Source organism: Suillus bovinus (genome assembly GCF_016758785.1).
Source record: "Suillus bovinus strain UH-Sbo-P2 chromosome Unknown EDB93scaffold_21, whole genome shotgun sequence".
NCBI lineage: Eukaryota > Fungi > Basidiomycota > Agaricomycetes > Boletales > Suillaceae > Suillus > Suillus bovinus.
Window position 1 is genome coordinate 362,603 of NW_024542077.1, and position 27,625 is coordinate 390,227.

The 27,625-nt window shown below is 47.6% G+C and overlaps 11 protein-coding genes across 11 annotated transcripts; 5 read left to right on the plus strand and 6 right to left on the minus strand.

Annotated features, from left to right (window-relative positions):
- Positions 1–1,617: 1,617 nt before the first annotated feature.
- Positions 1,618–3,626, minus strand: EDB93DRAFT_321252 (uncharacterized protein). The gene is made up of 15 exons (XM_041456079.1): positions 3,352–3,626; positions 3,257–3,289; positions 3,187–3,206; positions 3,120–3,134; positions 3,028–3,066; positions 2,944–2,972; positions 2,872–2,885; positions 2,787–2,818; positions 2,700–2,726; positions 2,551–2,587; positions 2,358–2,492; positions 2,070–2,301; positions 1,956–2,013; positions 1,756–1,900; positions 1,618–1,689 (listed from the first exon to the last, which is right to left on the minus strand). Exons 1-15 carry the CDS (start codon positions 3,422–3,424, stop codon positions 1,679–1,681), a joined length of 900 nt encoding a protein of 299 aa, XP_041308630.1. The 5' UTR covers positions 3,425–3,626; the 3' UTR covers positions 1,618–1,678.
- Positions 3,627–4,446: 820 nt separating this feature from the next.
- EDB93DRAFT_1141097 (P-loop containing nucleoside triphosphate hydrolase protein) lies at positions 4,447–5,651 on the plus strand. The gene is made up of 7 exons (XM_041449300.1): positions 4,447–4,512; positions 4,558–4,609; positions 4,675–4,759; positions 4,822–4,986; positions 5,069–5,303; positions 5,360–5,416; positions 5,481–5,651. Exons 1-7 carry the CDS (start codon positions 4,472–4,474, stop codon positions 5,497–5,499), a joined length of 654 nt encoding a protein of 217 aa, XP_041308631.1. The 5' UTR covers positions 4,447–4,471; the 3' UTR covers positions 5,500–5,651.
- Positions 5,652–6,653: 1,002 nt separating this feature from the next.
- EDB93DRAFT_321569 (uncharacterized protein) lies at positions 6,654–7,968 on the minus strand. The gene is made up of 3 exons (XM_041456080.1): positions 7,772–7,968; positions 7,482–7,655; positions 6,654–7,426 (listed from the first exon to the last, which is right to left on the minus strand). Exons 1-3 carry the CDS (start codon positions 7,826–7,828, stop codon positions 6,869–6,871), a joined length of 789 nt encoding a protein of 262 aa, XP_041308632.1. The 5' UTR covers positions 7,829–7,968; the 3' UTR covers positions 6,654–6,868.
- A 982-nt stretch (positions 7,969–8,950) lies between these two features.
- EDB93DRAFT_1240158 (uncharacterized protein) lies at positions 8,951–10,612 on the minus strand (the record flags this gene model as incomplete). Its single annotated transcript, XM_041451723.1, has 5 exons — positions 8,951–9,389; positions 9,448–9,871; positions 9,923–10,146; positions 10,199–10,357; positions 10,416–10,612. The coding sequence occupies 5 exons, from the start codon at positions 10,610–10,612 to the stop codon at positions 8,951–8,953; spliced, it is 1,443 nt and encodes a 480-aa protein (XP_041308633.1).
- Positions 10,613–11,686: 1,074 nt separating this feature from the next.
- EDB93DRAFT_1103319 (uncharacterized protein) lies at positions 11,687–12,469 on the minus strand (the record flags this gene model as incomplete). Its single annotated transcript, XM_041447297.1, has 2 exons — positions 11,687–12,247; positions 12,299–12,469. The coding sequence occupies 2 exons, from the start codon at positions 12,467–12,469 to the stop codon at positions 11,687–11,689; spliced, it is 732 nt and encodes a 243-aa protein (XP_041308634.1).
- Positions 12,470–13,521: 1,052 nt separating this feature from the next.
- EDB93DRAFT_1141107 (G protein-coupled receptor 89) lies at positions 13,522–15,578 on the minus strand. The gene is made up of 10 exons (XM_041449301.1): positions 15,521–15,578; positions 15,236–15,466; positions 15,067–15,167; positions 14,780–15,014; positions 14,622–14,730; positions 14,523–14,574; positions 14,301–14,473; positions 14,014–14,250; positions 13,898–13,963; positions 13,522–13,845 (listed from the first exon to the last, which is right to left on the minus strand). The coding sequence occupies exons 1-10, from the start codon at positions 15,559–15,561 to the stop codon at positions 13,609–13,611; spliced, it is 1,482 nt and encodes a 493-aa protein (XP_041308635.1). The 5' UTR covers positions 15,562–15,578; the 3' UTR covers positions 13,522–13,608.
- A 419-nt stretch (positions 15,579–15,997) lies between these two features.
- Positions 15,998–16,498, plus strand: EDB93DRAFT_1060976 (ankyrin repeat-containing domain protein; the record flags this gene model as incomplete). Its single annotated transcript, XM_041444825.1, has 1 exon — positions 15,998–16,498. A coding segment is annotated over one exon (501 nt), but the record flags the coding sequence as incomplete, so codon positions are not given.
- Positions 16,499–17,186: 688 nt separating this feature from the next.
- EDB93DRAFT_321636 (DHHC palmitoyltransferase-domain-containing protein) lies at positions 17,187–18,522 on the plus strand. The gene is made up of 5 exons (XM_041456081.1): positions 17,187–17,264; positions 17,314–17,378; positions 17,432–17,457; positions 17,509–17,595; positions 17,647–18,522. The coding sequence occupies exons 1-5, from the start codon at positions 17,262–17,264 to the stop codon at positions 18,378–18,380; spliced, it is 915 nt and encodes a 304-aa protein (XP_041308637.1). The 5' UTR covers positions 17,187–17,261; the 3' UTR covers positions 18,381–18,522.
- Positions 18,523–19,743: 1,221 nt separating this feature from the next.
- On the plus strand, positions 19,744–21,293 carry EDB93DRAFT_1249602 (uncharacterized protein; the record flags this gene model as incomplete). Its single annotated transcript, XM_041452886.1, has 11 exons — positions 19,744–19,782; positions 19,844–19,939; positions 19,987–20,024; positions 20,075–20,285; positions 20,347–20,399; positions 20,450–20,545; positions 20,598–20,748; positions 20,795–20,827; positions 20,882–20,965; positions 21,021–21,100; positions 21,149–21,293. The coding sequence occupies 11 exons, from the start codon at positions 19,744–19,746 to the stop codon at positions 21,291–21,293; spliced, it is 1,026 nt and encodes a 341-aa protein (XP_041308638.1).
- A 214-nt stretch (positions 21,294–21,507) lies between these two features.
- EDB93DRAFT_321852 (Rpa49 subunit specific to nuclear RNA polymerase I) lies at positions 21,508–23,621 on the minus strand. Its single transcript, XM_041456082.1, has 8 exons — positions 23,435–23,621; positions 23,168–23,354; positions 22,808–23,100; positions 22,506–22,758; positions 22,295–22,453; positions 22,123–22,248; positions 22,048–22,073; positions 21,508–21,988 (listed from the first exon to the last, which is right to left on the minus strand). The coding sequence occupies exons 1-8, from the start codon at positions 23,541–23,543 to the stop codon at positions 21,855–21,857; spliced, it is 1,287 nt and encodes a 428-aa protein (XP_041308639.1). The 5' UTR covers positions 23,544–23,621; the 3' UTR covers positions 21,508–21,854.
- Positions 23,622–23,817: 196 nt separating this feature from the next.
- Positions 23,818–26,874, plus strand: EDB93DRAFT_1083810 (uncharacterized protein; the record flags this gene model as incomplete). The annotated part of the gene is made up of 13 exons (XM_041445787.1): positions 23,818–24,154; positions 24,213–24,327; positions 24,387–24,473; positions 24,525–24,648; positions 24,711–24,886; positions 24,935–25,038; positions 25,094–25,179; positions 25,228–25,332; positions 25,382–25,489; positions 25,543–25,668; positions 25,719–25,778; positions 25,836–26,312; positions 26,368–26,874. The coding sequence occupies 13 exons, from the start codon at positions 23,818–23,820 to the stop codon at positions 26,872–26,874; spliced, it is 2,412 nt and encodes an 803-aa protein (XP_041308640.1).
- Between the last annotated feature and the right edge of the window lie 751 nt (positions 26,875–27,625).

A 27,625-nucleotide genomic window follows, 5' to 3' on the forward strand; every position in this document is an offset into this window, starting at 1 on the left:
CTGCCTCTCACCCCTGCTGAGTTTCGGGATGTGCTCGAATACTTGCGGATATTGCTACAAAATCTTCCAACTACCTTGCCTGTTGGTTCTGCTTTCACATCAAAATATGCTGCGTTCTTGTCAATGTGCAGCACGGTCACCATGAGTAATGTATCCTATCATTAGGCTATAAAATCGAGACCACGAAAGGAACCCTACCGACCGACAGTCAAGTTCCGTGACATCAACAGAGACCTTCTTCGTGCTATTACCACAGGAGTCAAACCGGCTACTAACTCAAATGGCGTGACACTGCCTGCTGTGGATACCGGATATGATAGTGACTCGGAGATGTTGGATGATGTCGAGGATAGCTTCATAGACGCTCGCAGAGATGATGAGGTAGCGGAGGATGATGTTCTGTAGGTGGATGAAGATATTGACCTTGGCTCTCCTTTACTGCGCGATTTGATCTCTATGGTACCCGTCGTAGGCTCGCAGAACATTCGGGTGGCCCAGGGCAATGCGCCGGCATCGAAAAAGAGCAAAGTTGACTGGTTGTTCTAATTTTTCACAATTTTTCACTGTAAAATCATTATTCACGCTGTTGATAAATAGTTTTCAACCAGTTAATAACTATTAGTTGAAAATTGTTTAAAACACCTGTTTATAAATGCTCTGAGGTGGCCTGTTTATAAACAGCTGTTGAAAAGTCACGGCGATTTTTCAACCGTACCCTAGCGGACACGCTGATAGTTCATCACGAAAATTACCAAACTCAGACTCCACGTGATATGTGCCCAAATGTGGACACGTGAGTATTACGTCAGTCATGCGCAATACACCCTCGATATAGACGTATCAGCGCGATACCAGTCCGTCAGGCTCGCTTCCTCACCATCGTCAGCTACCACTGCATCCTCGTCCTCGTCGTCCTCACTCTCGTCACTACTGCTATCCTGTTTCTCATTTATATCAGCTTGAACATCCTCCAAGTCATCTTCTGAGCCCTCCGTCTCTCAGCGACATGCGTGCCGCTTTCCGCATCGCCTGGGCCACCGAATTAATGCGTCTATGCTCTTTCTCGATATCGTACTCCTGAACATGGGCAAAGACTGGAAGAACTTCCCATTACACTGTCGGTCGTGCACCTTTTTCCACGCATGGCTTAGAGAGCTGGTGGACCTGACAGACTAGCAAACATTTTGGCGCTCCAGGTTAGGTGGTTGTGATGAACACGGCTCTAGAATTTCTTGCAGGCAAATTATACCTAAGGCCACCAACACAAATCTGCAAATTTATCACGAATACCGACACCAGTGCAAGTACTTCGTATGTGACTTCGATCCAGTACAGTGTATCATATCCTACCAATTATGAGAATTTCTCGATATCGTTGTCCTGCATGCTTGATATCATTAGCCCATAGCTGGATGATCAGTGGTGGAAATGTATATGACCTTCACCCCCTCAGGCTGCTAAGTAGCATTGTTGGAATACATCAGCCTGTGGCTTCGTGCATATCTTCAATTAAATTTCATTTATATTGGTACAAGTGCTGGAGCCGGCTTATTTAATAAATGACTAGGACTTCTCAACGTTTTCAATACTTTAACCATGATACATAAATACTGCAACGAGGCTTGGAATGGAGAGAAAACCGTGACACAAATTTCCCTGCTTCCTACAGAGCAGACGACTATTGACCTCCTGCGTGTCACACGCTACTGTTAGTCGATACATGCACGCGCTCCTCGAAAGCGATCGAGGTCATACCAGATGCTGCGTCAGAGTTGGCCACGAGCTTAGCGTGGTATTCTCGAACGCCAAGGATCAGCCGTGGTCCCAGCACATACGCCTGCACGACTGTCGAAATCTGAAGCAAGCCCAGAAGAGTCTCAGCTTCTAAGGAATATAGGTCCTATAAAAATGATGAATGATGGTCGCATGCTGAGGTAAGGGAAAGATTGTCATACCGCTAAGATTGTTGGAGATAAATTAAGAATGAGCTGGAAGCAAGAAACAGCAACAAAGCTACCACGTCCGATCATTCAGCGAAAAAGGGAACCACGATCACAATATGAGCATACCTCGCAAAGTATGCCATGTGAGTTTTGATCAACACCGAGAAACAGTCCCCGATAATGCCTCCTGCCGAATGACGTCGCAGCTCACGGAAGTGTTTTACAGCAATCCAGACTGCGAGACATAGTGCGAGGACCTCCCACACAGTTGCGAGTATCCAAGCAATGGAACCCAGAAGTGAGACATCTTCCGGATAGTTAAGCCGGCACTGATAAGAGCCGGAGAGAATATATTCCTCTGGTGTTCATCAATGAGCCCCATGCACGTTTGTTTCCATCCACAATCAAGCGTACCCCCTGACATATGCATCGTTGCCATTATGACGACCACTCCGTCAAAAACGTTGACAGCCAGGAAGGTGACAATAAGAAATATCAGGATCTTTCTGGATCCTTGATACATGGCATGCAACCGAGTGATGATGATGACTTGCAGCATGTTTCAGCCAAGTCAGTATCAATGAGGTCTCGCAAATGCCAAGCTCACCCCACAGCATCGCAAATACCAAAACATTGATCCAATCCTGTATGACGAACATAATCCGGCCTGATGAATGCAGTCAGTGACCCTCGGGTAGCACAAACTCCAAACAAACTCACATCTGTGGCAGTATAGCGTGGCGATCATTAGCGAACCAGCAAGTTAGTAAACCAATACACCCACTGCTACAGGGCACCGCGATTAATCGGAGGAGAATAGTAGCATGTGTACAGAAGACTCACGGTATCTGTCAGCAAGATGGTCGGAAGACTGTCTGTATGATGTTGGTCAGAAGAAGAAAAAACAGTGAATAACGAGAAGACATACAAAACATGCTCAGGCTGAGTATGAGAGATAGACGATCAGCACGACATCGACTGTTTAGCCTTCCGAACATACGCAGCAAATAAGATTCCAAGGTAGCGCACCTAGTATACGTTCAAGTCAATACAGCATGACAATCACGACAAATAAGATACATACACAGAAATACAGAAATGTCATTAAGGACCAACGTTGCCTCTGTAATCGAGTGTATTTTTATGTCTGTTCCCTTGACATGAGACTCTACTCACCCAGACCAATTCGACCTATAAGACCATTGTCAGCGAGATGGCTGCTCCAGTCATAGCATCGACATACCTCTTGTCCAAACGTAAGGGCTGAAAATACTTGTAAGATATCAGCAATCCCTTAATATTATCACGCTCACTCCAGTCATACGTCACTCCAACACAGGCGGCAACTGCGAAAATGTAGCCAAGGTTAGATTGTGTCAGCTTTAATATTTGACTGCTCTCTACGAACCTGCAAAATAGCTAGAAAAATGATATGCATCAATGACTGGCCACAAAGAGGGATCATTTGAGACTATGGTCATATTGGAAGAGAATGTGTGCGAGTGAGAGGCAAAATTGGTCGACGTTACAATGGCATTCGTGCTAGTTATACCACCACCCAGCGCTTAGATCACCAACATAATACCGAGGGATGATGACCGTTCTTGTTTTAATTGACCGAAGTAGATATCTTGGCATGAAAACAAGGTGAATCAATCCAGTGACTCGTAGTAGATGTTGATCGTTATACATTTGCACGAAAGAAACACCGGTCTCGTCACCTCATTTCCAATGTCGTTATCGAGATGTTGTTTTCGCTACACGCGCATCAGTCCATCAATGCAACCAAGGACTACTTCATCAGTCTGATGCATACCGATCATCGTGAGACTATCGAAAAGACTGTCATCTCCACTCTCTTCGGCTCACCAGCACAGGCCCGGGGAGCAGATGATCATGATGATAGTTCATCCAAGGTCACTCATGCACATTACATGATTTACATCAGCAACCCTGGACCAGACAAGTCAGTAGGGAGATCCACACGAAGCATCACCATCCTACCCTGTAGCTACTGACACCTCCCTGTGAGCACATATTTCGATGTCTCATCTCATCCTTAGGCCATCCATCGCTTCCTGGGCATCCTCCCAGCGTTGCTTCGGAAATCCGGCTATCGACTAACGTATCATCAGGATGGTAGGGATGGTGAGCGAACTTTGAAGCAGATTTGATTTCTATCGTAGAGCTGGTGTCATGGTGAAAGGCATTAGGTTTCACGAGAGACATCCTGGTTGAGGTTCTGTGATTGATGTATGTAATTTGTATGATGAAAATACAAGTTGTGCAGCGACAACGTTAACCTTGTTTCACGTCGTCATTAGCGTTCCTATGGATTGCTAGACAGGGCCGGGTTTGGGGCTGACACCATCGACATGTGTGATGCCCTAGCCATAGTCAGTTACCCCCATGTCTGGCCGAGTCTGAGTTAGGCAATTTTGGTGATGCCTTGAGTAAAGTGGCTACGCCGGTTAGTGACCGTGACATTGCTGAGTCAACATGTGCCGTTTCTCCCATCATCATCCATCATGTATCACCTCTTAAAAGGTTTCCATGAGTACTTGACGAGGTAATGCTTCATATCCGCTCCTTCACCTGCATCTGAAGATGACAGGAAAGAAGAATTTTCAGTAATCATCATCGGCCTTGATGGTGCTGGCAAAACCGTGCGTCTCGCTCGGAGCTCCGTTGAGTTCGAGTCCATTCCGCTGAGAAAAGACTCTGAGATTAGACACTTCTGGAGAAAATAAAGACTCTATATAACGAGACTCCTGGGCTTGACCCGTCCAAGATTGGCCCGACTGTGGGGCAAAATAGTACACGTTTCTCGCAATCCAGTTTCGATTTCGTCGCTCATCAATGTGAATTTGATATGCAGCGGGTAAAATATCTCTCCCATCCAGTATCATAAACTTCTTTGACCTCGGAGGGCAACGCGGTATTCGGTCCATCTGGCACAGATATTATGACGACTGTCACGCCGTGGCGTACGTTATTGATGCGCAAGACCGAGAGAGGCTCAGTGAGGGCTGGGAAGTCTTTGGTACGTACGCACCCTTCACCACTCCCTTGACCATAATAAAACGACGAACCCAAAACAAACCAATCACTCACAACTCCCACAGACACAGTTCTCTCCTCCCCCCAAACGCTTAACATCCCCCTCCTACTCCTCGCAAACAAACAAGATTCCCCTTCAAGCCTCAGTGTTTCAGAGATAAGGCAGGATTATGAGGATTGGGATCAGAGGAGGAGGGAGAGCGCGAGGAGGAGGTTTGGCGAAGATGAGGATGCAGAAATGGAGAGGAAACGCGAGAGGATTGCTAGTTTGGATGTTTTGGGAGTTTCGGCGCTTGATGGGTGAGCGAGTTTTGCGCATGTGTGGGGTTAGTTGGCTGACGGGGTTGGCCTTTCAGAGCTGGCGTTCGTGAGGCTGTGGATTGGTTGTTCTTGCGTGTACAAAATAGTAGACGGTATGTGAGCTAGATTGGGTGGTTTGGGTTTGAATTCCATGTCTGATTTGGTGTTTTTGCGCAGTGACTTGGTGGATCGGTAGCAAGGCTTTGAGGGTCAGTATGGTGGTGTCATCTGCCTGTGTACTTGTATGTAGGGGTTACGCGTCAACCGACTTATCGAGTGCGAACTTTACACGATGATTGATGTGGTAGCACTACCAGGTTATTGATTGTTGACTTGATTCACAGATACCTCTCCCTCTGCCCCCTCAGTCCTGACGCAGAATAATGGCGGATATCTTGTGCTTGTGTGAGCACCCTGTGTTCTGATTTTACTTGCGCGATGACCACTGCACTAAAACACTCGGTAATCTGCTACTAACCTGGAGTGAGCACCTGCTCGTCCCTCTCATAGCTTCGAAGGTTTACGTTTCACCTTTCTACCCTACGACTTCTCCGAGGTCCTTCTCATTTCCGAACTGCGATATGCTCGTTATGAGCTTGCTAAGTAGCCGTGCGTCTTTCACCGATTCTCGTACTCCGCGCAAAGTTTTTTGTTTGAATTGTTATTCATGATCTGCAGTGGGGCGTGGCCCCATGTAGACAAAACCTATGGTCTCTATGCACACAGTGTAGTGCACCCTATCCGCAGGCATTTACTCGCTAACACGCTGTGTGGCGATCGCTCTGGCAGTGATATCTTGTTCTTCTCACAGGTTTTCTAGGTCGGATTCTCCGTACGCCAATTGAACATCTTCAAAGGGACTTGTCTATGGAATACTTCAATCGCGAGTTCGGAGAAGCCATACTTACTATTCTCGGTGATGTGCAATTCTGGTTATGCACCTCATGGCTAGGTGCTCATAAGGCGACTTCAGTGCTCAGATGGTAAGCACATATATTTATATTTCCTACACTACTGGCGTTGACGCTCGTGGAGGCCACATACCTAGGGAAATAACCCAAACAGGCAACACGCATTCTTTGTCTTCTGGGCTGACCGAGCGTACTTCGCATCTAATGCTGAAAGCACAGGGATGCACCTGGTAAAATTTGATCATTGCAATCTAAAAGCCGCTCTAGGGTAGTTTGATAACCTTCGATACTCGGATTGATGATTCAAAATTATCACATGTGAGTTCTGAACATGTAGTACGCTTGGAGGTGTTGATGTTCGGGTACCCAAGGCGCCTAACCTGTCCGAATCTTTCATGACATGGCCTGTGAGACCTCAGGGTGTAGATATAAATAGGTGTGTTACTGTTGCTTCTACACATGGTCGTTGTCTGATCCGACGATATAATAGGTCTATACATGGGCAGTATTATCTGCTAAGGCGGTCAGCATCCTTGCCGTGCACGCGGATCCTTCCATATGGTTTATATTACACGTGTACAATAGACCCAGGACCCCGTAGAAGATACCGTATAACAAAGAAACAACCCCGCGGAACACTCAGTATGCCCGTGATCAATAAACCCCAGGAAACAATCGGTACTTCACCCTCTTCGCCCAATTCTCCCATTCTTTTCCCAGTGCACGTTGGAGCATCTTGTCTTCCACCGCAGGTCGGCTGATGGTCATCCAAGCACATAACGTGAACCCGAAGAAGAGAATTGCTACTATCACGTTTACTAAAGGCACTTGTAAAATCCCAGACTGTCTCAACCACGATCCTTGCTCTCCATGCATGGCAATGAGCCCAAAATATTGGAGAAGGAAACTGGTATAGCTTGGGTGGCGAACGAGAGAGTATGGTCCACTCGTCACAAGTCTGTGCTCTCGTCTGACGCTGAGCGGCCAGCTCCAATACTTCCCTAACGTCGACATACAATAAAACCTTAATCCGCCGCCGATCGTGACGGCAAGACTTCCGGCAAGGAAAGCGGGGGTGATTGGCGTGGGGTGAAGAGCGCGCAAAAACTGCAGAACTCTGGTGCCATAGATGCCCTCTGGAATCTGCGAGGGATCCATATGCGTAGCAAGGATGCTGGCCACTTCAACAGACGATGCTGCTAATGAGCAGATCTGTTTATCGTCCGCCGATCCATATAAAAACGACCAATACATTGAAGCCACACACCTTCTTTATATCATTGCCCCAAAGACCTTCAAACCGTAGGATGATGACTTCAAACTTGGGCGGCTCCACCTTCTCTTCAGGTGCAGGCGGCGGAGAAGAAGAACTGAACGAAATATAGATGCCAATGGTCTGAGCTATGATGAAGGGGATCTTCAATAAACTCATGGTGTACCACTGAAGTGCCTTTGGGACCTGCGTTGAGTCACCTTAAATACCCGATGGCGCTTAATACCTACAGGCGTATTGCATACGGCAAACATACCCAGCGACCAATTTCAATTATTGATCACCTTATGGTGATATTTTGTTCTCCAAAAGTAAGCTAGAGCCGAGGATCCGGCTTCCATTGAGTTAGATATGCTCCCCGAGACGTGTCCTCTGGACCAATGACTCGTGCTTATGCTAGCATCCGTACACGTCGTTGCACAGATGTGGTTAATGCCGGAAGATTGGCTTGCCTAGTGTATGGCTGTTATCTCAATACAATACGTATATGGCCAGCACCGTGCAGTTGGAACACAATGACCATGATGAGCTATTTCATTGGGAAAATGACAGCGAAACCATGGGAATCTTGACGTCGTGCGTCAAACATCTAGAGTATACGTAGAAAACATACATTTCCGTATCATAGCGGTGCACAGCACCAATCCTCGACTCCTTAGGGTGGTACGTATATACTCCAAGTCGAGGCAGTCTACATACTACTTCCACAGATAAAAAGCAGTCGGTCGGGTTTCGAACCCGACAGGCTGCAAATTATCCCGTACTGTTGTGACAACTATGACTAGTTGGGATAGGATGATCAGTATAAGTGTACATTGTAACCCATGGAGCCAGGTTGGTCCTAGTCCGACCGATCGACACCTTCTCAGCCCTATGATATAGGACCATAAGGAGCCGATATGCCCCGTGCACCGATATGATAACTAGAAATTATTCAGTCATGGCGACTAGATTAAACAAAGTTGAATCCAACAGACACTGTTAAGGCGCGGTGTCCTAATATGAGCTGCCTTAGGATTAGTTCAGTATGAGGTAAGGGTAGAAGGTGTGGTGTGGATAGTTGAAGATGTCGGTTGTGTCCGAACAGTATCTGGGTTGATTTGATGTAACCAAGGGCTGCGGGCCTTGACCGGGCCATACACCTTCCAGGTTTCCCGGTACTTGCATCCTGATTTGTGAAAGAACATCGAGCGCCACCGCTCGAGGTTAGTGAAACACGGTCATTATGAAAGTCCACTTTCCGTTTTTGCCACTCTTTTATTTGCTTTATTGGCATTGAGCGCTCACATTATGTGGCGTGCTAAATGTCAACAAATATTGTCCATTGCAACAACAAATGAGGCAAGAATCTGCTTCGTACACCGCTTCACTGCTTCAGTATAATTATTTCATAGACAAAAGTAGGATGGTCCACCAAATAGAAATAAGTGGTGCTCGTAGTAGATACATCTCAAATCCCTCGCTCACGCAGTAAACCCTTCTAGGCTCCAGAACCTCGTGCCCCCACTCATATACTCCTCAGTCAATCTCGCGACCCTAAGGAAGAGCGATCCATCCAGCGCTTCTGCGCCCTCCAGTTCCGTACCGCAGAAGGTGCCTTTGGGCCGTGCGCCATAAAGTGAAGAGAAATGCGCAAGTGCGCGCTGACACTTCAACAAATGGTTGTTTGGGTGCGTTATCGCAGACTGAACGATGTCGAGGAATGGGTTGGCGACCTTGGTCTCTGACGAAAGATGCGAGGTTGCGTTGAGGAAGCCTTGAATGTCCAGTTTGGGGAAGCCACGTGTGATCCACCACCCAAGAGTCGATGCAAAGTATCCGCGAAGTAAGAGTACTTGCGAGTCTTGCGGCAGGTAAGGCAACAGGGATGGAAGGAAGAGACTCGAAGTGACGAGATGCATGCTGAAGCGTCCCGAAAATCAGGATATTTCTTGCAGATAATCAAATTAACGCCACTTACAAGAAAAAGTCTGCTGTTAAGCTTCTATCTTCGCTCCATCCGCCCACACTATAGAGGATAGTGCTTGTCCAAATACATTCTTCTATCTTACGTTCGATTTCGCCTGGCTGTGATAGGTCGATCGTCCATTGTTCAGCGTAGCACCATATGGTATCACCGTGCTCGGACATCAGGCTGTCAAAATCTTTAGAGTGTTTCTTGATTTCCTTCGGTGGGAATTTCGAATCTTGCATGATCTTTGCAAGAACGGAGAATGCGTGATTTCTTTGCGGTTGTTCGAGCTGAGGGGACGTCGTAGATCTCTGTGTGTTGAGGACAAGGGAGGCAAGCTGAGTCGTTGCCTTTTCCACTGCAGTCGTGCCGCTAGGCTCAAAAAGATGCGACGGCAAGAACTCATACTCATGCACGCTGGTCAATGCCAGACCTTGAGATATCTGTCAGGAAACTGTTTACAATGATTTATCACATTGCTCACCTTCAACAACCATGCCTGGGATGCCAAATTCTGCGCCGTATCCTACATGGATGAAGGCGTGGAACAAACCTCCAAGGAAGCGGGCCAACATCACCGGTTGGACGGATGCGTCTCGTCCCTCCATAAAGTTGTACTTCTTAGAGAAGATGTATTCCTCCAGCGTGGCGCTGAGGCCCCTTTCCTTAATAACCTTGCTGAAGAAGGTTTTGTACGCGGCATAAAAGCTGACAAGACATTGTTTGAGCGGGGCTTTGCAAGCATCAAGTCTAAACTCACTTTTCGTCACCTATATGTTCGGTGAAGTTCTCTTCGGTAATTGCCTCGGGAGACTCGATGGCCGGGCGCTCGTGGGTGCTGTCCTGTTTGTAGAACTGTTCGATCAGGGACCCACTTGCGCCCGTGGCATAAAGTGCCAGCGCACGATGAGTGATATGACTTCACCGACCTCGAATTCAGTAACATGAGATACAAATTAGTTAAGACGGATACGCACTTATGAAACCACTTATAGTTGGAGAAAATGTGGTAATTTGTATAGTTATCCTTCAAGACACGTGTCAAAGCTGCAGCTGCTTCTGGGGAAGCACCAGGATACCGCAGAGGAGAAAGTGTGTTCGGTGGGGAAGATGGGGAGGGGAACAGGGCATCGAGTTCGCTGCTGCCGGGATAAGTTTGTTGAACTGCAGACATCTTCAATGAGCGGAGCTATGAGAACGTAAAAAGTTGAAGGGTGTTATGGTGGATGCATCCTCGCGAACATACATTATATCCTTTTCCTGTAGTTAGTACATGGCGATGAGCTGCGATACTCGCTTACAATGCACGCGGTGGCCTAATGTACACGTTTGCCAACTAGTGCCCCGGCACTTGAGTTTCTGACAAACACCCATAACGCTGATCTTGCTCCATTGCAGTTTACGTGCGATCCGATCGCATCGAAAAGTGTCAAAACTGCAATGCTGAAGCTGAAGCCGAACAAAATGCGTCACCTTGCGGAGCAACGGTCATGTGATGGGAGATGTGAATCACCTGACGCGGACGTGTCGTGTCAGCCGCATAGCGCACCTCTCCCGGGCCTTCCTTGGCACGGTACAAGCAAGGTTAGATCCCTGCTGAAGAATGTTATATGGTTCGAACCAAGTGATGACCCGGCCCGGGGTTGCAGACCGGTCTTTCAAAGTTAACGTCACTACACTTCCGACGTCCAATCTCATCAGCAGAACACAAGAAGCAAGGCTATGAGTATGACACCCCTTGAAAAATGGCTGCATGCGACATGTGTTAGCTCTCGTGAGGTAGGATTAACGGCAGCCTTTTCCACTACATTAGGCGCTCATTTCGAGCAGGATGCCTCTGCAGGAGAACACTCACCTTTCCGATTCTTCAACTGCCGAACGGATGTTCTCAATTTTGAGTATATCTTCCTAGTGTGCTATAGCCAGCATCCGACTCAAAAATTGATGGTACGACAGTCCACATTTTTTTCTCCGATTAATTCTTTCAAGCAGGAAAGCACCGTGCCACGACGCATGATGTGCTTGAGACATATCGTCTATGCATCAAGAACTCGCCTTTTTTACTCAATAGCGGTCCGAAGATGCCAATCAACTCGTTGCTCTCGCGCGGCTCGGCTTTTAGATTCAAGTTTCCTTTACAGATGGAACGGTTCGGACATTCAGTCAAATTATCCTTCTGATCGAATTTCGCAAAGTCGTACTCAGGTAGAGAAACTAATAGCACAGAAAGCATTCGGTATGTAGACGATTAATAGACCCCAGGAAACAATCGATATTTCACCACCTTTGCCCAATTCTCCCAGTCTTGTCCCATAGCACGCTGCATCATCTTGTCCTCTACCACACTTCGGCTGATGGCAACCCAGGCAGATATCGTATACATGATGAACCCAACGACTGTGAGCGCCGTCATGAAAGGCACTTGTAAAATCCTAGACCGCCACATCCATGATCCAGGGCTTCCGTACGTGATGATGACCCCAGCAGCTTGAATAAGGAGACCGGTGTAGCTTGGGTGGCGGACGACAGAGTATGGCCCGCTCGTCACAAGTTTGTGCTCTTTCCTGATACTGAGCTGGAAACTCCAAAGTTTTCCTAACGTCATTATGCAATAAAACCTTAACGCGCCCCCGATCGCGATGGCAAGATTACCCGCAAGAAAAGTGGGGGTGATCGGTGTGGAATGAAGAGAGCGTAGAAGCTCCACAGCTCGGCGGGCGCCATAGATGTCCCCCGGGATTTTCGAGGGGTCTATATGCATGGCAAGGATGTTGGCCACTTCGGCAGCCAATAACGCATATGCGCAAGCCTGTGATACTGTTCACAGATACATACAGACGGGCATACGAGAGCAACATACCTTGACAAGTATTAGACTGGAAATTGTCAGAGCGGAGCTACTGGCGTAGGAGGATTCAAATGCGGTAGGCTTCAACCTCTCTTTATATAACGGTGGCGGAGAAGAAGTAGTGAACGAAATTTGGACGCCAATGGCTGAGGCTACGAGGAAGGGGATTTTTAGTAGACTCATGATGCTTGCACTGGTCTGTCTTTGGAGACTGCGACAAGACATGTTAAATACCTGAATGTTGAGGATACACGTGCTCCCCAGGTCAATGGATTTGTGTCATGGATACGGCCTGGTCGGGGCAGTCATCAGTCTTGTATCAGCGATCCGAATAATCGATGTGTATGTCAAAGGTTGGACGTGTTCTTTAAGATAAGTAAGTACGTACTAGCAACCATAATCCATTAATAAACGTTAATATGTAAAAGAGCACAGTCAGCCTTGACAATGAATTAAAAGAAGGGCACGTTACACAGCGGGGAAACTGACCTTTTGCCGCCACATTCGAAAGGTATTCCAGAGTGCTCTTGCCAGGTCCATATCTGCTTTTGATTGAAGTCTTGCAAGAGGTAGAACGTTGAAATTTGAAATTGAAACACTCAATATGTTATCACTCTTACGAGCCTGCCCCTTGGGGAAATTTCAAGCCTATTGGCGTGGTATCCCCTTGATCCGGATCAGGGTCTCGTGCTTCTCTTGATATGCGCCGCAGAATCAGCTTTTGTCGACTTCTTGATACTTCCAGATGAATGTTCAAGGCTTCAAAGTTTCATCTAATCATTGTCTGAAATGACGAGGGATACCGAGACATGTCATGTTTAAATTGTTAATAAATACCGTGCCTGCTGCGAACAACCCACCTGAGATGTACCAAATATCATCAGAGCGTCCAATGTGCATGATGCTACACCTCCGGGGTCTAGACAAACGCGTCATGTCAGACGACACATCCGAGGCATGACCAAGATATTCTGTTTGCTATGGACCAGACATGGGCGAAGGACCATGCATAGACTCAATAGCAAAGAGAAGAAGCGATCACATAAGCGAAGAATCCCCCGACGACACAAGCCTGTAGTGCAGTGGCAAGGTCATCATGTCTCTCGAGTTGCAAGCAGAGCTCGTGAGAACAAGGGCGGCAAAAATTTGATAACCAAAGAATGAGGGCGGTGCCCTCATAATAGTGGTTAAACTATTAAGAACAGATACTACACTTGATCTAAGCCAAAAGGCCAGAGTGGTGAGGTTTCAGGTAGTCTACAGCTCCCTTTTATATGTCCTATGCGTGCACGGACCTTCTGTTCTAGATTAGGCAGGTGCCGCTACATATCCAAAACGTCTCCTTCTAATGAACGTCTCACCCAACGAGTAAATGCGCATCCCACAGCACCTATCAGGAATGACCAATCAAATAAGCCACCAAATAGCGAGTACTCTGGCAGTGTCGCAAACAAGTTCATGCTATCATCAGACGGTCCCTGAGAGTCGCCTATCACCGGGGATACTGCCGGCGGAAAGGTTGTGCGAAGCTGCACAAGAGTCGACAGGAGATATATGCCCTAAGTACCCGTTTAGTCACATGAGCAACGTAAAACAGTAATTCGCCAATACCATGAGCTGTGCGAGGGTCAATAGCATCAGTGATGCTGATGTTTTACGTGATGTGACATGAAACGTCTGTGTGCAATCAACACATAACTGAAGTGAATGCTCAACAGCCGACTCACTTGCGTGACACCACGTAGCACCATGCGGAGGGAACATAGAATGATGACGCCCACAAGGGAAAGACTTATTTGCTTTGATAGAGATGGAATGTCAAATTGTGCTTTTCCTTCCTCTCCTATCGCAGACAAGGAAAGAAAAGAGAACAACCATGCAAGTATGTGCGCAACTATATCCCCATATGATGCGGAAGAGGGGCTCGAGTTCGACACAGTTGGAGAGAAGATATTAAATGCTGACTGGGATAAACGTCACTGAAAGTTTCACAATCGAGTGGAAGACCACTTACACTGCATACTCGGCAGACGCAATAAACTGCCCACGACCACGTAATCGTCTTCCCTGTGAACGACTCTGCATACTCTGCTGCGATGCGGTTGCGTTTGAGAGCTACAACGCGAAGGCTCATCTGCTCTTCAAGGGCTTGAAGACCAATAACTTCCTGTTGTATTGAGCTTTGTTCTAAATAATGTGAATACAGGTTCGGAAGAGACAGACAGACTATACGTACGTCCATTTCGTTTGAACGACATGCGTGACAACCACGATCCATCTGGTTGCGGCTACAATCTTTGAGATGATGTGACGCAACTTATGCTGACCACAGTACCTTTGAGTTTGCATAGTCTTCCAAGTCACGAGAACGATCCTGCAGATCACTTCTTACTCTTTCAAGCGCGTTTTCAGCGGACGCGATCGATGTCGCAGAAGGTATCGATCTTCTCAAGTTGAATGCTAAGTAGTACGACTGATCGGGCGTCCACTCACCGAGACCGGTTGATGATGCCCCATGCACCACTAACTGCACCGAGTCCTGAAAGTAGTCCAAGTACCGTGGTTCCCAACGTGACCAGCCGTGCAGTCACTGCTGTGAGTGGGCTGTACAAGAGTAGCTCAGCGGGCAGTGGAATGTATGAAAGAGCGAATATGAAAAGTGCCACAGGTGCTAATGCAAACGCAACACGAATCGGCAGTGCACGAGATTGCACAAAACCTGGATTATCTGGGGCCGTTAGAAGACGGTTGGGTAGATAGGAGGGAACATGGTATCTTACCAGGGCGATAGGTTAAGATGAGGCTGAACGATATAGGAACAAGTAGAAGGATCGTGAACAGTAGAAGGAATAGTGCTATTCGCCAGCTCAGAAGGCGAATTCTGTTATGACCATACCGAATTAGTCACCGCAGAGAGCCAAGCGTTTGCACAATCGAGCCATGACACACCTCGGTTCCAACCAATCCAAACCCTGGCACATGAGCATGCAGAATAAGATACTACATTCAGAAAAGCAGAGTGAGAAGCACGTCTGCGCGAGTGTCGAATGCCATGGTTGTGCGCTACTTGATTGCGGAGTCGCTGCGGACCCTGGCAACGTGTCTTGCGGGGCGAGTTGTTGAAGGTCCTTGTACAACTTCTTTTGCAAGAAGATGCGGCAGCTGATAAACAGAAACCCTCTTCAAAAACACAAGTGAGAAATATGCTCAGAACTATTGAGACAGGGGATATACCCTGATGCAACTACCAGGAACACTTCTGTTGCGGCGGTCATGGAAGAGTGAGAAGTCGTGGAACCTTAACCCGAGCCTAGGGGTTATTGATGATAGTCACGTCACGTCGTCACGTAATAAACCCACGTGGATGGCATTCAGCTCGAACGACCACGACAGCCAACGACCGCACGAACGACATGAACGAACCCAAAAAATCCGACCCTACAACCCAAGTAATTCATGAGCAAGCTACAGCAACCAACATATCTTACTCTCAACCGCCAGCTGAACCCGTGGTAATTAGTATTAGTCCACTCTTACAGGCTCCAACTCACGGTCCCACAGGCAGAAATAATCTCAGCAGCACAGCGCGGAGATCTCGATACCATTCGTGAGCTCATAGAGTCAGGAAAATGCAAGGTCACAGACAGAGATGACCAGAATGTGTAAGCCTAACCACAAATCCTTTTGCCACACTCATGGATTGTCCGCAGCACTCCTCTTCACTGGGCAGCAATCAACGCCCAGATTGCAACCTGTCGCTATCTCATAGAACAGGGCGCGGAAATAGACGCCATAGGGGGTGACTTAAAGGCCACTCCTCTGCAATGGGCTGCCCGCAATGGATACCTCTACATCGTACAACTGCTCATATCCCACAATGCTGATCCAACTATCGCTGACACCCAAGGCTACAACTCCCTCCACCTCGTAACACACTCATCATCAGTAATGCCGCTCCTTTACTTACTGCATCAGCCTGTGAACGTCGATTCTCGTGACTTGCAAGGTCATACGTCATTGATGTGGGCGGCATATCAAGGCGATGCATTGTCTGTGGATCTTCTGCTCAAGCACGGCGCAAATCCTAACTTGAAAGATGATGCTGGGCTTACTCCTTTACACTGGGCTGTGGTCCGAGGCAATAGAGTTATCCTCCGGCGCCTCATCGAGATGGGGGCAGACATGCATGTAAAAGATCTTGAAGGCCGTACACCAAGAGACATGGCTGTCGAGTTAAAGAGCCTAGGAGCGTGGAAGAGAGCCATGGAAGAGAGTGGCATGACGGAACATGGTGTGGTCAAAGCGAAACCATTGAACGAGGTCCGTCCACTCCCTTTGATCTTCCTCTGTAATTTCTAATTCAGCTCTAGCGCCATACCAAAATCGCTATTTTCATTTTACCTTCCTTGTTTTTATATTTCATTTTCACAACGCTTTCTATTCTGCCGTGGTATACCGGCATTATACTCGCCATAGGCTGAGTTTTTTGCCATGCATCATGTAGGTGTCCACAAGCTCGCTATGACCATGCGGTGGCTCATGACAAGCAGATTGTAACGCGGGTACTCTTGAATAAGAATACCTACGTCGGGACTGTAAACCAAAGCCCATATTTTGCAGGCATCATCGCAGGGTCGATGCTATGGGTTGGTTACTGCTGGATAACACGACTTGTGCAGCGTACGCCATACGTTATACTTTTGCAGCCGCGGGCTGACATCATTACAGAGACAGAATCGCATGCCTTTGTCCACCTTGCTTTCGCAATCATCTTTGGTCTATGCTTGTATAACTTCTTCCGTGCCGTTACTTTGGACCCAGGCGTTTGCCCACGACCAGCACACGACGGAGAATTGAAGGCAGTGAGTCTATTGACATTCTAGAATGAATCTGCGCATGGTGACGGCGACTTCAGATCATCGAAGACCTTGCTTCAGAGGGCAGACTAAATGGGCAAACATTCTGCATACAATGCATGGTGCGTGTCAATTTTGTAAGGTGCAAACCTATGTCAACATTTTATGCAGGCAAGGAAACCCCTACGGTCAAAACATTGCCGTGTTTGTGATCGATGTGTAGCGCGGAGCGACCAGTACGTCCTGTCCTTTCTTAGAGAGCTACAAAAGTGAACTTCTCGTGTCATAGTCATTGTCCGTGGGTCTGGAACTGTGGTAAGCCAAGTTCTTTGAATACTAGCACTCCAACTCTGACGCAGTTTGTAGTTGGGGCAAATAACCACAGGCAGTTTCTACTTTTTGTGTCGACACTAGTCATCGATATTGTGTTGTTCGACTACCTCGTTTATGAATGTATGTCCTCGATCATCATCTTTGCGAAGAGTCTTATCTGAGTAATGACAGACTTCTCGTCGGTATCATTGCCCGAACCCGTTGACTGCTCCGCAATCCTCTGCGAGTCAGCCTTGAAGGATGCATTCCTTCTTTGCGTCTCGCTATGGTCAGCCCTGCAATTGACGTGGACTTCCGTGCTCCTCGTGACACAGTACTGGCAAGTGACCAGACAGCTGACAACGTTCGAGGTCTCCAACATCGGGCGTTTCGGCTTCATGGGCGGCCGTGGTACCCTAGCTGCTGGTAGTGGAGGTGCCGGTGTTCAAATGGGACATCGGCACCACCATGGCGCTCACCAGCAGAATAGCGACAGCGACAGCGAAGCAGAAGGTGGTGCCCACAAACAGGCACATAATCACACCTTCTGCGGGACCCTCACAGCACCTGGAACATGTACCGCCTTCCTACTCAACCTCCTCGGCCTCGACCGGTTCACACGTGGACGTGCCGCACGTGGACTCACCTCGCATGCACGGAATCCATTTGACTTCGGAGCTGTACGGAACTGCAGGGATTTCTGGAGTATGGGAAAGGAACTTGGCGTGGAGTACGGCCAGGTGTATGATGTGCCCTTGGAAGGTTTTGAGGAGGCCAAGAAACGGAAGGAAGCGGAACGGGGCGACCTTGAGCACGAGCACGAAAGCCCTCACAACAGCAGGAGTAAGAGTCTGCTTGGCAAGCTCAGCATACGGATGGGTATGGGCTCCACTCGGAGAGGCTACGAACCCCTGAATCAGGTCTAGCTTTTTTTTGTGACGATGAGCTATTTATTTTGTTTACCAGTTGTACATGTGGATATTACGCTACTACAGGTACACTATCCAGAGTATAAACATTACTCATCTAACATATGTAAGGACGAAACGTTTGATCCTGCAGAAGCAACGCGTGAATCGTGCTCCACTTCCACAAATCGCTCGGTATCGCTCAACAGTCTCTTATTTGCGTGCGTTGTTCGTTGATCCGTGTCTCTAGTCCTCCTTTTGCAATTGTAACCTTTTGACTCCCCACCATAGCTGTAGCTTTTCATGGTGTTGTGCTGTGCGTTCTCCACTTGAGCTCCGAATCGCTCAAGCGCTCCTCGCTGCCCATGTGCGCGCGGCAGCCTCCTATCAGCGTGTCTTTTGCAACCACCGTGACTTGGACGTTCGAGCGCTCTACGTATACTCCTCGAACAAACTCCCGACTTTGGTCGCGCAGGCGAGAATCAAGAAGTCTGTCAGTGGTAGTAAGGCGTGACTCGTCGGTGGGCATAGGAAAGAAGGTTGATGGCACTGTAAGCCATGGCCATGAGGGTAGCTGCAAGGGGTGACAAAAGCTGATAAGACATCTGGGCCGTAAGCATTCATCTTCTCATCAGCCTATGTCTCTAGGCAATTCTCTTGAAGGATCTGCCTTTGGGCTCAGCGGTTTCCCCGTCTAAGATGACCAAGGACTCGGAAGGGTTTGTATTTAGTGTTACTGGGGGGTGAACCAGTGACGCACTCCAATTCACTGAGGATAGACTTAAGCAGCCCGGATGCGCTTCAATCGTTTGAAAGGCCGCTGATTCCATTTGACTAATCGTCGAACTGCAAAACGACTCTTGTTTGAGGCGACATCCAATGCTGCGATAGCGTCAGATGCAGCCTAGTGCTAGTGAACGTTGTTACTAACGTTGGCTGGTTATGTAAATCTAAGTGCCTTACGTAGTAGCTAGTATTTATGTATGTAGCACGTGGGTAAATGACGACATGCAGGTCCTTATAAAGCTAAATCGGTAATGAACCTTCTTCCTAACCTCCCTGCAGGGTTAACCATCATTGGGGACAAACCCTTTCGGTTGTATAGTAACCCGAGTCAAATAACTTGACTCAGACACACGCCGGTCACCTATCTACTCCGAGTCGCAGGTGCTGCCATACTCAGGAACATGCATTCACACGTACTTGGTTCCATTGTTAACCTTATAAGTATGTGGTGGTCTGAGCCGCAGGTACGGTCGTGGCACTTCCATCATTAACCTTGTTCTTACAATATAAGTAAGTGGTAGTCTGCAAGAACTGATGTTCTATCTTCCACAAGATTACCTGACTGTGACGCACACAGCTGATTTCGGAAGCAGCAATGTCTGTCCCAACCACTGCTCGTGAATATCGAACCCAGGTGCGCATGATTTGTACACTTACCAACAGAGGTCGGCATTGACTTGCAAACACTGAGGTAGGGTGATGGCTATCAGAACTTGAAGCTTCAATCAACGACTCTCTCTAAGCCAAATGCTACAGAAGTGACCATCAAAATACATGCTGTCTCCCTGCAGGTCTGTCCTTTAAGTATTCAACTGCCAGACATTCAACGTATTCGCAGTTTCGTGACTTGATGGTTTCAAAAGGAATCTACCCACAGTTAGTATTGTTTTTGAAGTTGGAATTCACGCTCAACACTGATTCAACAGGCAAGAGCATGACATCGTTCCTTGTTCTGATGGCGCAGGCGAGATTGTGGCACTTGGGCAAGACGTCAAGGGGTGGAAAATTGGAGATCGTGTCTGTCCAAACTTTTCACTGGATCATATCCATGGCGATATCACTGAAGAAATCAAACTAACTGGACTCGGTGGCCACATAGATGGCGTGCTTCGGGAATACATCAACGTTCCCGTTCACGTACGTATTTTATTTATTTTTTATTTATTCTAGTGTCGTATTGACTGAATGTCTATTTAAGTCGTTGGTTCGCATCCCAGAATATCTTTCATACGAGGAAGCATCGACTCTTCCGTAGGTTGACTGTCTGTCCTTATCTTGACACATGCTCACACTTTCGCTAGATGCGCGGCGTTGACAGCTTACAACGCTTGTTTTGGACCCGTCCCTCTCAAAGGCGGTGACTACGTCCTCGTTCTTGGTACCGGGGGCGTTTCGATGTACGTGACAGTTCACTAACCATATTAACTCGTGTAAACACGGATCTGTCAGCTTTGCTGCCCAATTCGCCCTTGCTTCTGGTGCTACCGTCATCGTCACGTCATCTTCTGACGAAAAGTTACAAGTTGCAAAGAAATTGGGCGTGCAGCATACCATTAACTACAAGAAGAACGTTAAATGGGACGAAGAAGTCTTGAACATTGTATGTCTGTTTTGATGGCCTTCGTACTAGCGCCTAACATATATAGACCGGCGGCCGTGGCGTTGACCACATCGTTGAAGTAAGTCTACCTAAAAATGCATAATCGTGGCGAACTTAATCGAGTGTGATGCAGGTTGGGGGGCCTAATACTATACTGAAATGTGCCAATGCCGTACGCTATGCTGGGTGGATTCATGTCATCGGCGTCGTGTCCGGGGTATGCTTCACATCGGTATCTTTATCGATACCATTAACGCTACTTAATTATATAGGGCGATAACGGTATTCCTGTGATCTTTGCGATCATGAAAACGATCACCTTCCGCGGAATTTTGATTGGCTCTGTCAAACAGTATGATCTAATTTCCATATCTTTACTGTACTGATAGGCGACTGGTAGGTTTGAGGACATGAACCGACTCCTTATAGCGCGTCGAATTCGCCCAGTGATAGACAAAGTCTTTACCTTCGAGGAGGCTACTGAGGCTTATGCGTACCTCGAGAGCCAGAAGCATGTCGGAAAGGTAGTAATCAAATTGGTGTGATCTGCTACCATGCAAAGGTCGAGTGTAGATATCGAGCCAATCCCGCGTTGTTCCATGTAAGTATGGGTGTAGGATATGTAACAGTTTAATCCGCAGCTGTCTCCATACTCATCTGTGCGAGAAATGACAAAGATTCTGGCAAATTAACGTTCTGCCATACAACTCTCAAGAAAAAAATCATGCCCCGATACTTTGCAGCTGGAATTCACTATTATAAATTTTACGGTCCTTTACTCTACTATGCAATCTCTGCACACAGCATGACGTGGTGGGGCAATAGCACTCAGCGCTTATTCATGCTTTAATACAACTTTAATACTGTAGAAATTATGCCGTTCTGCTTTTTCCACTGATTCACTAGAAGGAACAGGAGCAAACAACCGTGTTAACATGTTAATGCTAGAGGCGCCATGAGGTGGAATTAATATGGCACTAGTCTTCTTATAGACACTATTGTTCCAACACCTTCCAGGCCAGGCCTAGTGAATATCCTCGACTCCGTGGAAGAAAGTAAAAATCAGACACTCCAATGGAATGATCTCGGGTAAAGGCACTCAGATCTTACGCCCGGCGTCTCATCCGCGGCTTCGGGAATTCTAGAGGCGTCTTTAGAATGGCCCTTTTCACCTCTCCAGCAGAATCGGGCAGACCCAAACGCTTCAAGTCGGACTGTGTCAGCTTGTTGATTTTGCAACCTGGTAAGGCGAACACGGTCGGTGAGGAATAAGGACGATCGAAATCAGTCTGCACGTACCTAAAGACTTGAATAACATATTGACTCTGCCAGGGTATGAGCTCTGTGCACGACTATTGCTGGTGAAAGACTTACTTCGCTGGTTCCATGCTCAAATCAGCGGCGATAACGCTTGTGTCTGTCGCAAAATCATCGACGTGAAGGCATAATGCAAACATGTGTGTCAGAAGCATGGTCCCCTTTTCAGTTGTCTTTCGTGGTCTGGGAAATTGTGAGGGCCACTACCCAGGAAGGTATAAGGACGTACTCCGTGGACCCGCGTGCTGTTTCTGTGAACCGTGATAGAAGCCCGTCAATAACGATGCTAGGAACCATCGGGAGTTTTTGTTGAATGACTTCCTTGTTGATATCTTTAAAGGTAGCCTTGTGAAAGGCGATCATTGTCGAGATGTATATGAGCATTTTTCTGTAAATATCACTGTCAGTGGGTTCTAGTGCTAAATAATACCTGTACATACATGGCGGTCTTGTTTGGTGAGGGAGAGGCAAATGCGAGCGTCAAATGATCATTAATCCAGTTGGAACGCTTGAACGGGAGAAGAGCAACCCGCTGAGATCCATCGCCTGCACTCATGTAAGCAGAAATGGACAGTGCCTTCCATTCAGGCTTGGGGATCATGTTGTGCAAGGGATAAATGTCGCTTGGATTGAGAGCATCGACGTCGTACTGCGGAACTAAACGAGTACTGTCCGCATTTGCTTTTGCTTCCTCTAGGCAGACCACTGAGTATGAGTTCAGAAGGCAAGAAAACAAACAAACCTTTTGATGGTAGTGTAGATGTGTTCTTTAAAATACTCTCTTGAAGGTGATCTGCAACACCCTCCATTGCAGAGACGTCGACTTTGTTGCGCTCTTGCGCGCGGATAGCTAGTTTCGCTTTCTTGGTTCCGAACGTTTCTCCAAGTGCCGCACGGGCCTCAAGCCGCTGAAGAGTGGAGACAGCAGCAGGCTGGAGACCCTTGAGGGCTTTAACTTCGTGTGTTAGAATGTGCAACGGAGCAGCTCGAAGGGTTGTGACGCCAGTGCGTTTATTATGAATTCCGACAAGGTATCTGCGAAATAAATGATGAAAAGATAGATATAAAGATCCAATATTCAGAAATGAGTATATGCACGCACCTGCTGCCCTGTGAACCCCGTTGTGTTTCTTCAGAGGAGTAAAAATCCACGGCTTCTGTCTCGCCCGCAATCAGCATCGGGATATCAGCGAATGGCATTTCCTCATTGTCCGTCGTCGGCTTTTGTGTTTGTGTCTTGTAACATTTGAAAGAAGTAGATTTTGTGGGCTTGACGGAGGGGAAATTAGCTAGTGGACGTAGGTGGACGTGGCACCACCGGCTTTGCTTGAATTGAAAGGCTTCAACTGTGACGACCATCTGCACTCACCTAGAACGGGACCCAGCTGCGTTGCAGGCTGGTCTGAAAGCGCAAAGGACACTTTTTGAGTGTCATCCAACTCGCGCTTGCGCTTCTTGGAAGTTGTCATCGCAGCCATTGGTGGCTGCGTGCTGGAAGATCGGGCTCACCACGATAAATATTGCCGTAGCCCGTGACTTTTTTTACAACACAACAGGTCAGTTTCACTTGCTCAAACTTATATGAACTCATTTATACTTTATGCTACAGCGCTTCATAGGCATACATACGCCTGTATAGTAGGATTCGGAGTTGAAGTTGTTGTTGTTAGCGTTGACCTCTCCTTCGTCAGAGGTCTTGTTCCCATTTCTAACCGCGGACTCACGCTTTCGAGCACTTATATCCCTACCACAATGTCTAAATCTTGCTCTAAGAGCAAGAGCCCCCCTGTGGACATTAAACCAAAGCCAGAGGAGGATATCAAGCTAGAGGAATCTCTTTCCCCTCCAGTAGACACTAAGCCCTCGAAGCCGGAGCCATCACCGCCCCTCAAACGAGAATCTTCTGAATCCGCAGTCAATGTAAAACCAAGACCAACAGGCCCACAGCTCATTGGCGACCTTCCGCGCGCGGAACCCGCCGCTCACGCAACATTTGTACAGATACCTGACAACCACTATCAGTATGGGACGCTTGGGCGCTCAAGAGAGGAGGGAGAGAGTATGACTTGTGACTGTCAATATGAGCATGGTTGGTCTGATACCATCTCGAGTAGGGTAGTAGTAGACTCTAAGTTCTTACTGCGCAGGTGTCGACGACCCATCGGATGCCTGTGGGCATGAGTCAGACTGTATCAATCGGCTCACACAGGTGGAGTGCCTCCCAGATGACTGTCGGTGTCATGTTTACTGCCAGAATCAACGGTAAGCTTATCGTTTCGTCAGTCTTTTAACATGCTATATCCTCAATTGCACGTATTCAGGTTTCAGCGCAAGGAGTACGCCAATATCGAGATAGTACAGACGGAAAAGAAGGGTTTTGGTCTTCGAACGGCCACAGATCTTTCAAAGTGAGATATCCCATTCTTTCTGAAGCGTTATAAGTCCCTCACATCAGCTAGGGATACGTTTATCTATGAGTATGTCGGCGATGTCGTCAGTCACCCTTCCTTTATGAAGCGTATGCGTCAATATGGGGAGGAAGGAGTCAAGCACTTTTACTTCATGATGTTGCAGAAAGATGAAGTACATTGCGTCATCTTTTGGTTTCTCGACAGATCATTGATGGTCCTCCCTTGCTTTTCCAGTACATCGATGCTACAAAGCGAGGTGGCATCGGCAGATTCGCAAATCATAGTTGCAACCCGAACTGCTACGTCGCGAAGTGGACGGTGGGAAAGCACGTCCGCATGGGCATCTTCGCAAACAGGTACATACGTAAAGATGAGGAACTCACCTTCAATTACAATGTGGACCGTTACGGGTATGCTTAGTTCTTTATTGATTTCTCAGGCGAGCTCATACATTCAAGGCATGAAGCACAACCGTGTTACTGCGGAGAGGCAAACTGTGTCGGCTTCCTGGGTGGTAAGACCCAGACTGATATTGCTGGGATGGATGACCTTTATCTCGATGGTGCGCCTACCAGTGAATACCTTCCTTGTGATTGCTAATGCTTCTGCTATCTTAGCATTGGGTATTACCGACGAAGTGGAGAAGCTTGGCCTCAAGGGTAATAAGAAAAAGAAGGGTAGAAAGCTTGACGAGGATTACATGGTATGCCTTGTAAACGTTTTCTCTTTTATTTTACTCATCATCTTTCAGCCAGAGCTCAAACCACTTCTTGAGAAGGACATTCCTAAATTGGTTCAAGCAATCCGGCAAACGCAGAGCAAAAAAGTCCTTTTCAAACTTCTTACTCGAATTAAGGTATGCCTTCACATCGATCTTGATGGGAAGCCTAATGTATTGTTCTCAGATTACTGAGGACCAAGCGGCATTGCGCCAAGTTATGCGGTTGCGAGGTTTCAGTTTGATGCACAATATTCTCGAAGATCACTCCAAAGACGTTGATATTACAATTGCCGTGAGTTATTATTCTCAAGTAGGGGTGGTCGCATGCCAACGTACCCGTTGTAGGCCTTGGAGGCCATGAGCCGCTGGCCGCTTATCCAGAGGAACAAAGTTGACGATTCGAAGATCACCATACCTGTTCGCATGTGTCTGGAGTCGGAAAACGAGAACATGACAGGACTTGCCCAGAAGGTCGTTAATACCATTACAGACTCACCACCATTCTAACGGGATATCTACAGCTATTGGACCACTGGGACACCCTCGAAATCGCATATCGCATTCCCAAGCGAATTAAAGCTGTAAGTCAATATTCCATTTTCAGTCAGTAAGAGCACATTATCACGAAAAATATGCAGGATGGCGAGGAAGAACAACCTCCGCACCACATTGCCATGATCGAATCACTAGAAGGGGAACTCCGCCCACTCAAGAAGCCGAAATGGGAAGATCAGTACGAACAACACCATTTCCGCCCCGCCCCAAAACGCCCACCCTCTAACTCTACTTTTATTGTTCAACAACAAGCGTGGTCGTCACCTGTTTACATTCCGCCGGTGGTTAACAGGCGATCGAAAGATGAAATTGCTGCCGTCATCGCCGCTGCAAAAGCCGCTGCCGAGGCGGAGGCCGCTAAGGCCCCTCCCCCGTCACCTCCTCCAGAGGAGAAAAAGGTGAAGAAAGAAAGACCTCCGAGGAAGACTCAGACAGCAGCCGAAAAGGAGGCCAATAAGGAGAAGAGACTATTGAAACTCGTGGGCGCTGTCGTCGTCAAATGCATGTCCAAATATTCAAAGCAGCTTGACCACGACCAGTTCAAGAAATATGCCAAGGAGGTGGGTGTCATCTTACTGCTCTACAAGGGGATTATCCACTGATTTCATGTCCCAGCTCACGCACATTATTGCTGAGAAGGAGAAGAAGTCTTCTAGCTATAAAGATGGAAAACTGGACGTGCTATCTGACGAGAAGACGGCAAAGATCAAGAAGTTTGCGAAGGAATACATCATTAAGGTGCTCCGGAAGCACGAGAAATCTAAGCGGAAAGCCTCATCGTCTACTGCACCAGCGGCCTCGCTCGCGATCGAGGAAAATGATCACGAAGAGGGAGGCGACGTGCCTATGGTAATGTCGGTCGACGAAGCAATGGATCTCGGTGATGGATCAGAGAGTGAAGCGGATGATGCGGACAGAGGTGATGTACAAATGCAAGATTTGGAAGACCCGCAACATTCTTCGGACGATGTTGATCCTTCCCCGAAGGAAGGAGTCGCTGAACACCCTCCGCAGTCCCTCACCCCGATAACACCACCGGACGCTACTATTGATCCTAGACTGCGGCATCGGCTCGAAGAGCCAGGGAGCCCTTCAAAACATGGTTGGGACTCAAGTACATAGCACTTACTCGATCGTTATCTCCTATCTATCACGCTAAGTATTCGCCTCTTCACTTACCTAGTTATTAGATTGCATCAAGTTTTTTCATCGCTGGACAAATTGAACGCATATACTTGGAATTGTACCGATAGTGCTTACCCTTGCACTCAGGATTTTGTAACAGACTGCAATGCACTACCATATACGTCAGTTGAGTACCACCCACACTATGCTGGCGCAGGAGGACAATGATCATTAAGGCAAGCAGTAGTCCAGATGCTGTTCACCGGTTCTAGTGGAAAAGTTATAAGATATCATGCTTGCCAAATGCAAGTTACTACTGTAATTCAAGTTACGGATCATCCCTAACTTTCGCTCGATTTTTACCACAGACAAGCGAGTTTCAGGATCCATATCCATATGAAAGAATGCCCTTGTACCAACGCGCTCTTAACCACGGCTCGTCTCCACGCACAAATTTCACCCCAGCACCACCAAAATTTAGCATTTCCAGGTAATCAAGCATTATCACTGTGCTCACAGCAATATCCGACAAGTCGGTCAGAGAAGCGATCGTTAACACGCGAGCCTCGAGGAGAACAGTTCATCTTATCTGGTGAGTCAAACAGGACATGAGAACTTGGTTGGTTTGGGGGGCAGTAGATTTCCAGGACAGTTCTTTGTCGGATAGAATGAATAGCTCTTTGGCGGTACCCGATGCTGGCAGAAAATTTGCGGAGGGCGTGATATAACCAGGGTCCGGGGGCTGGCT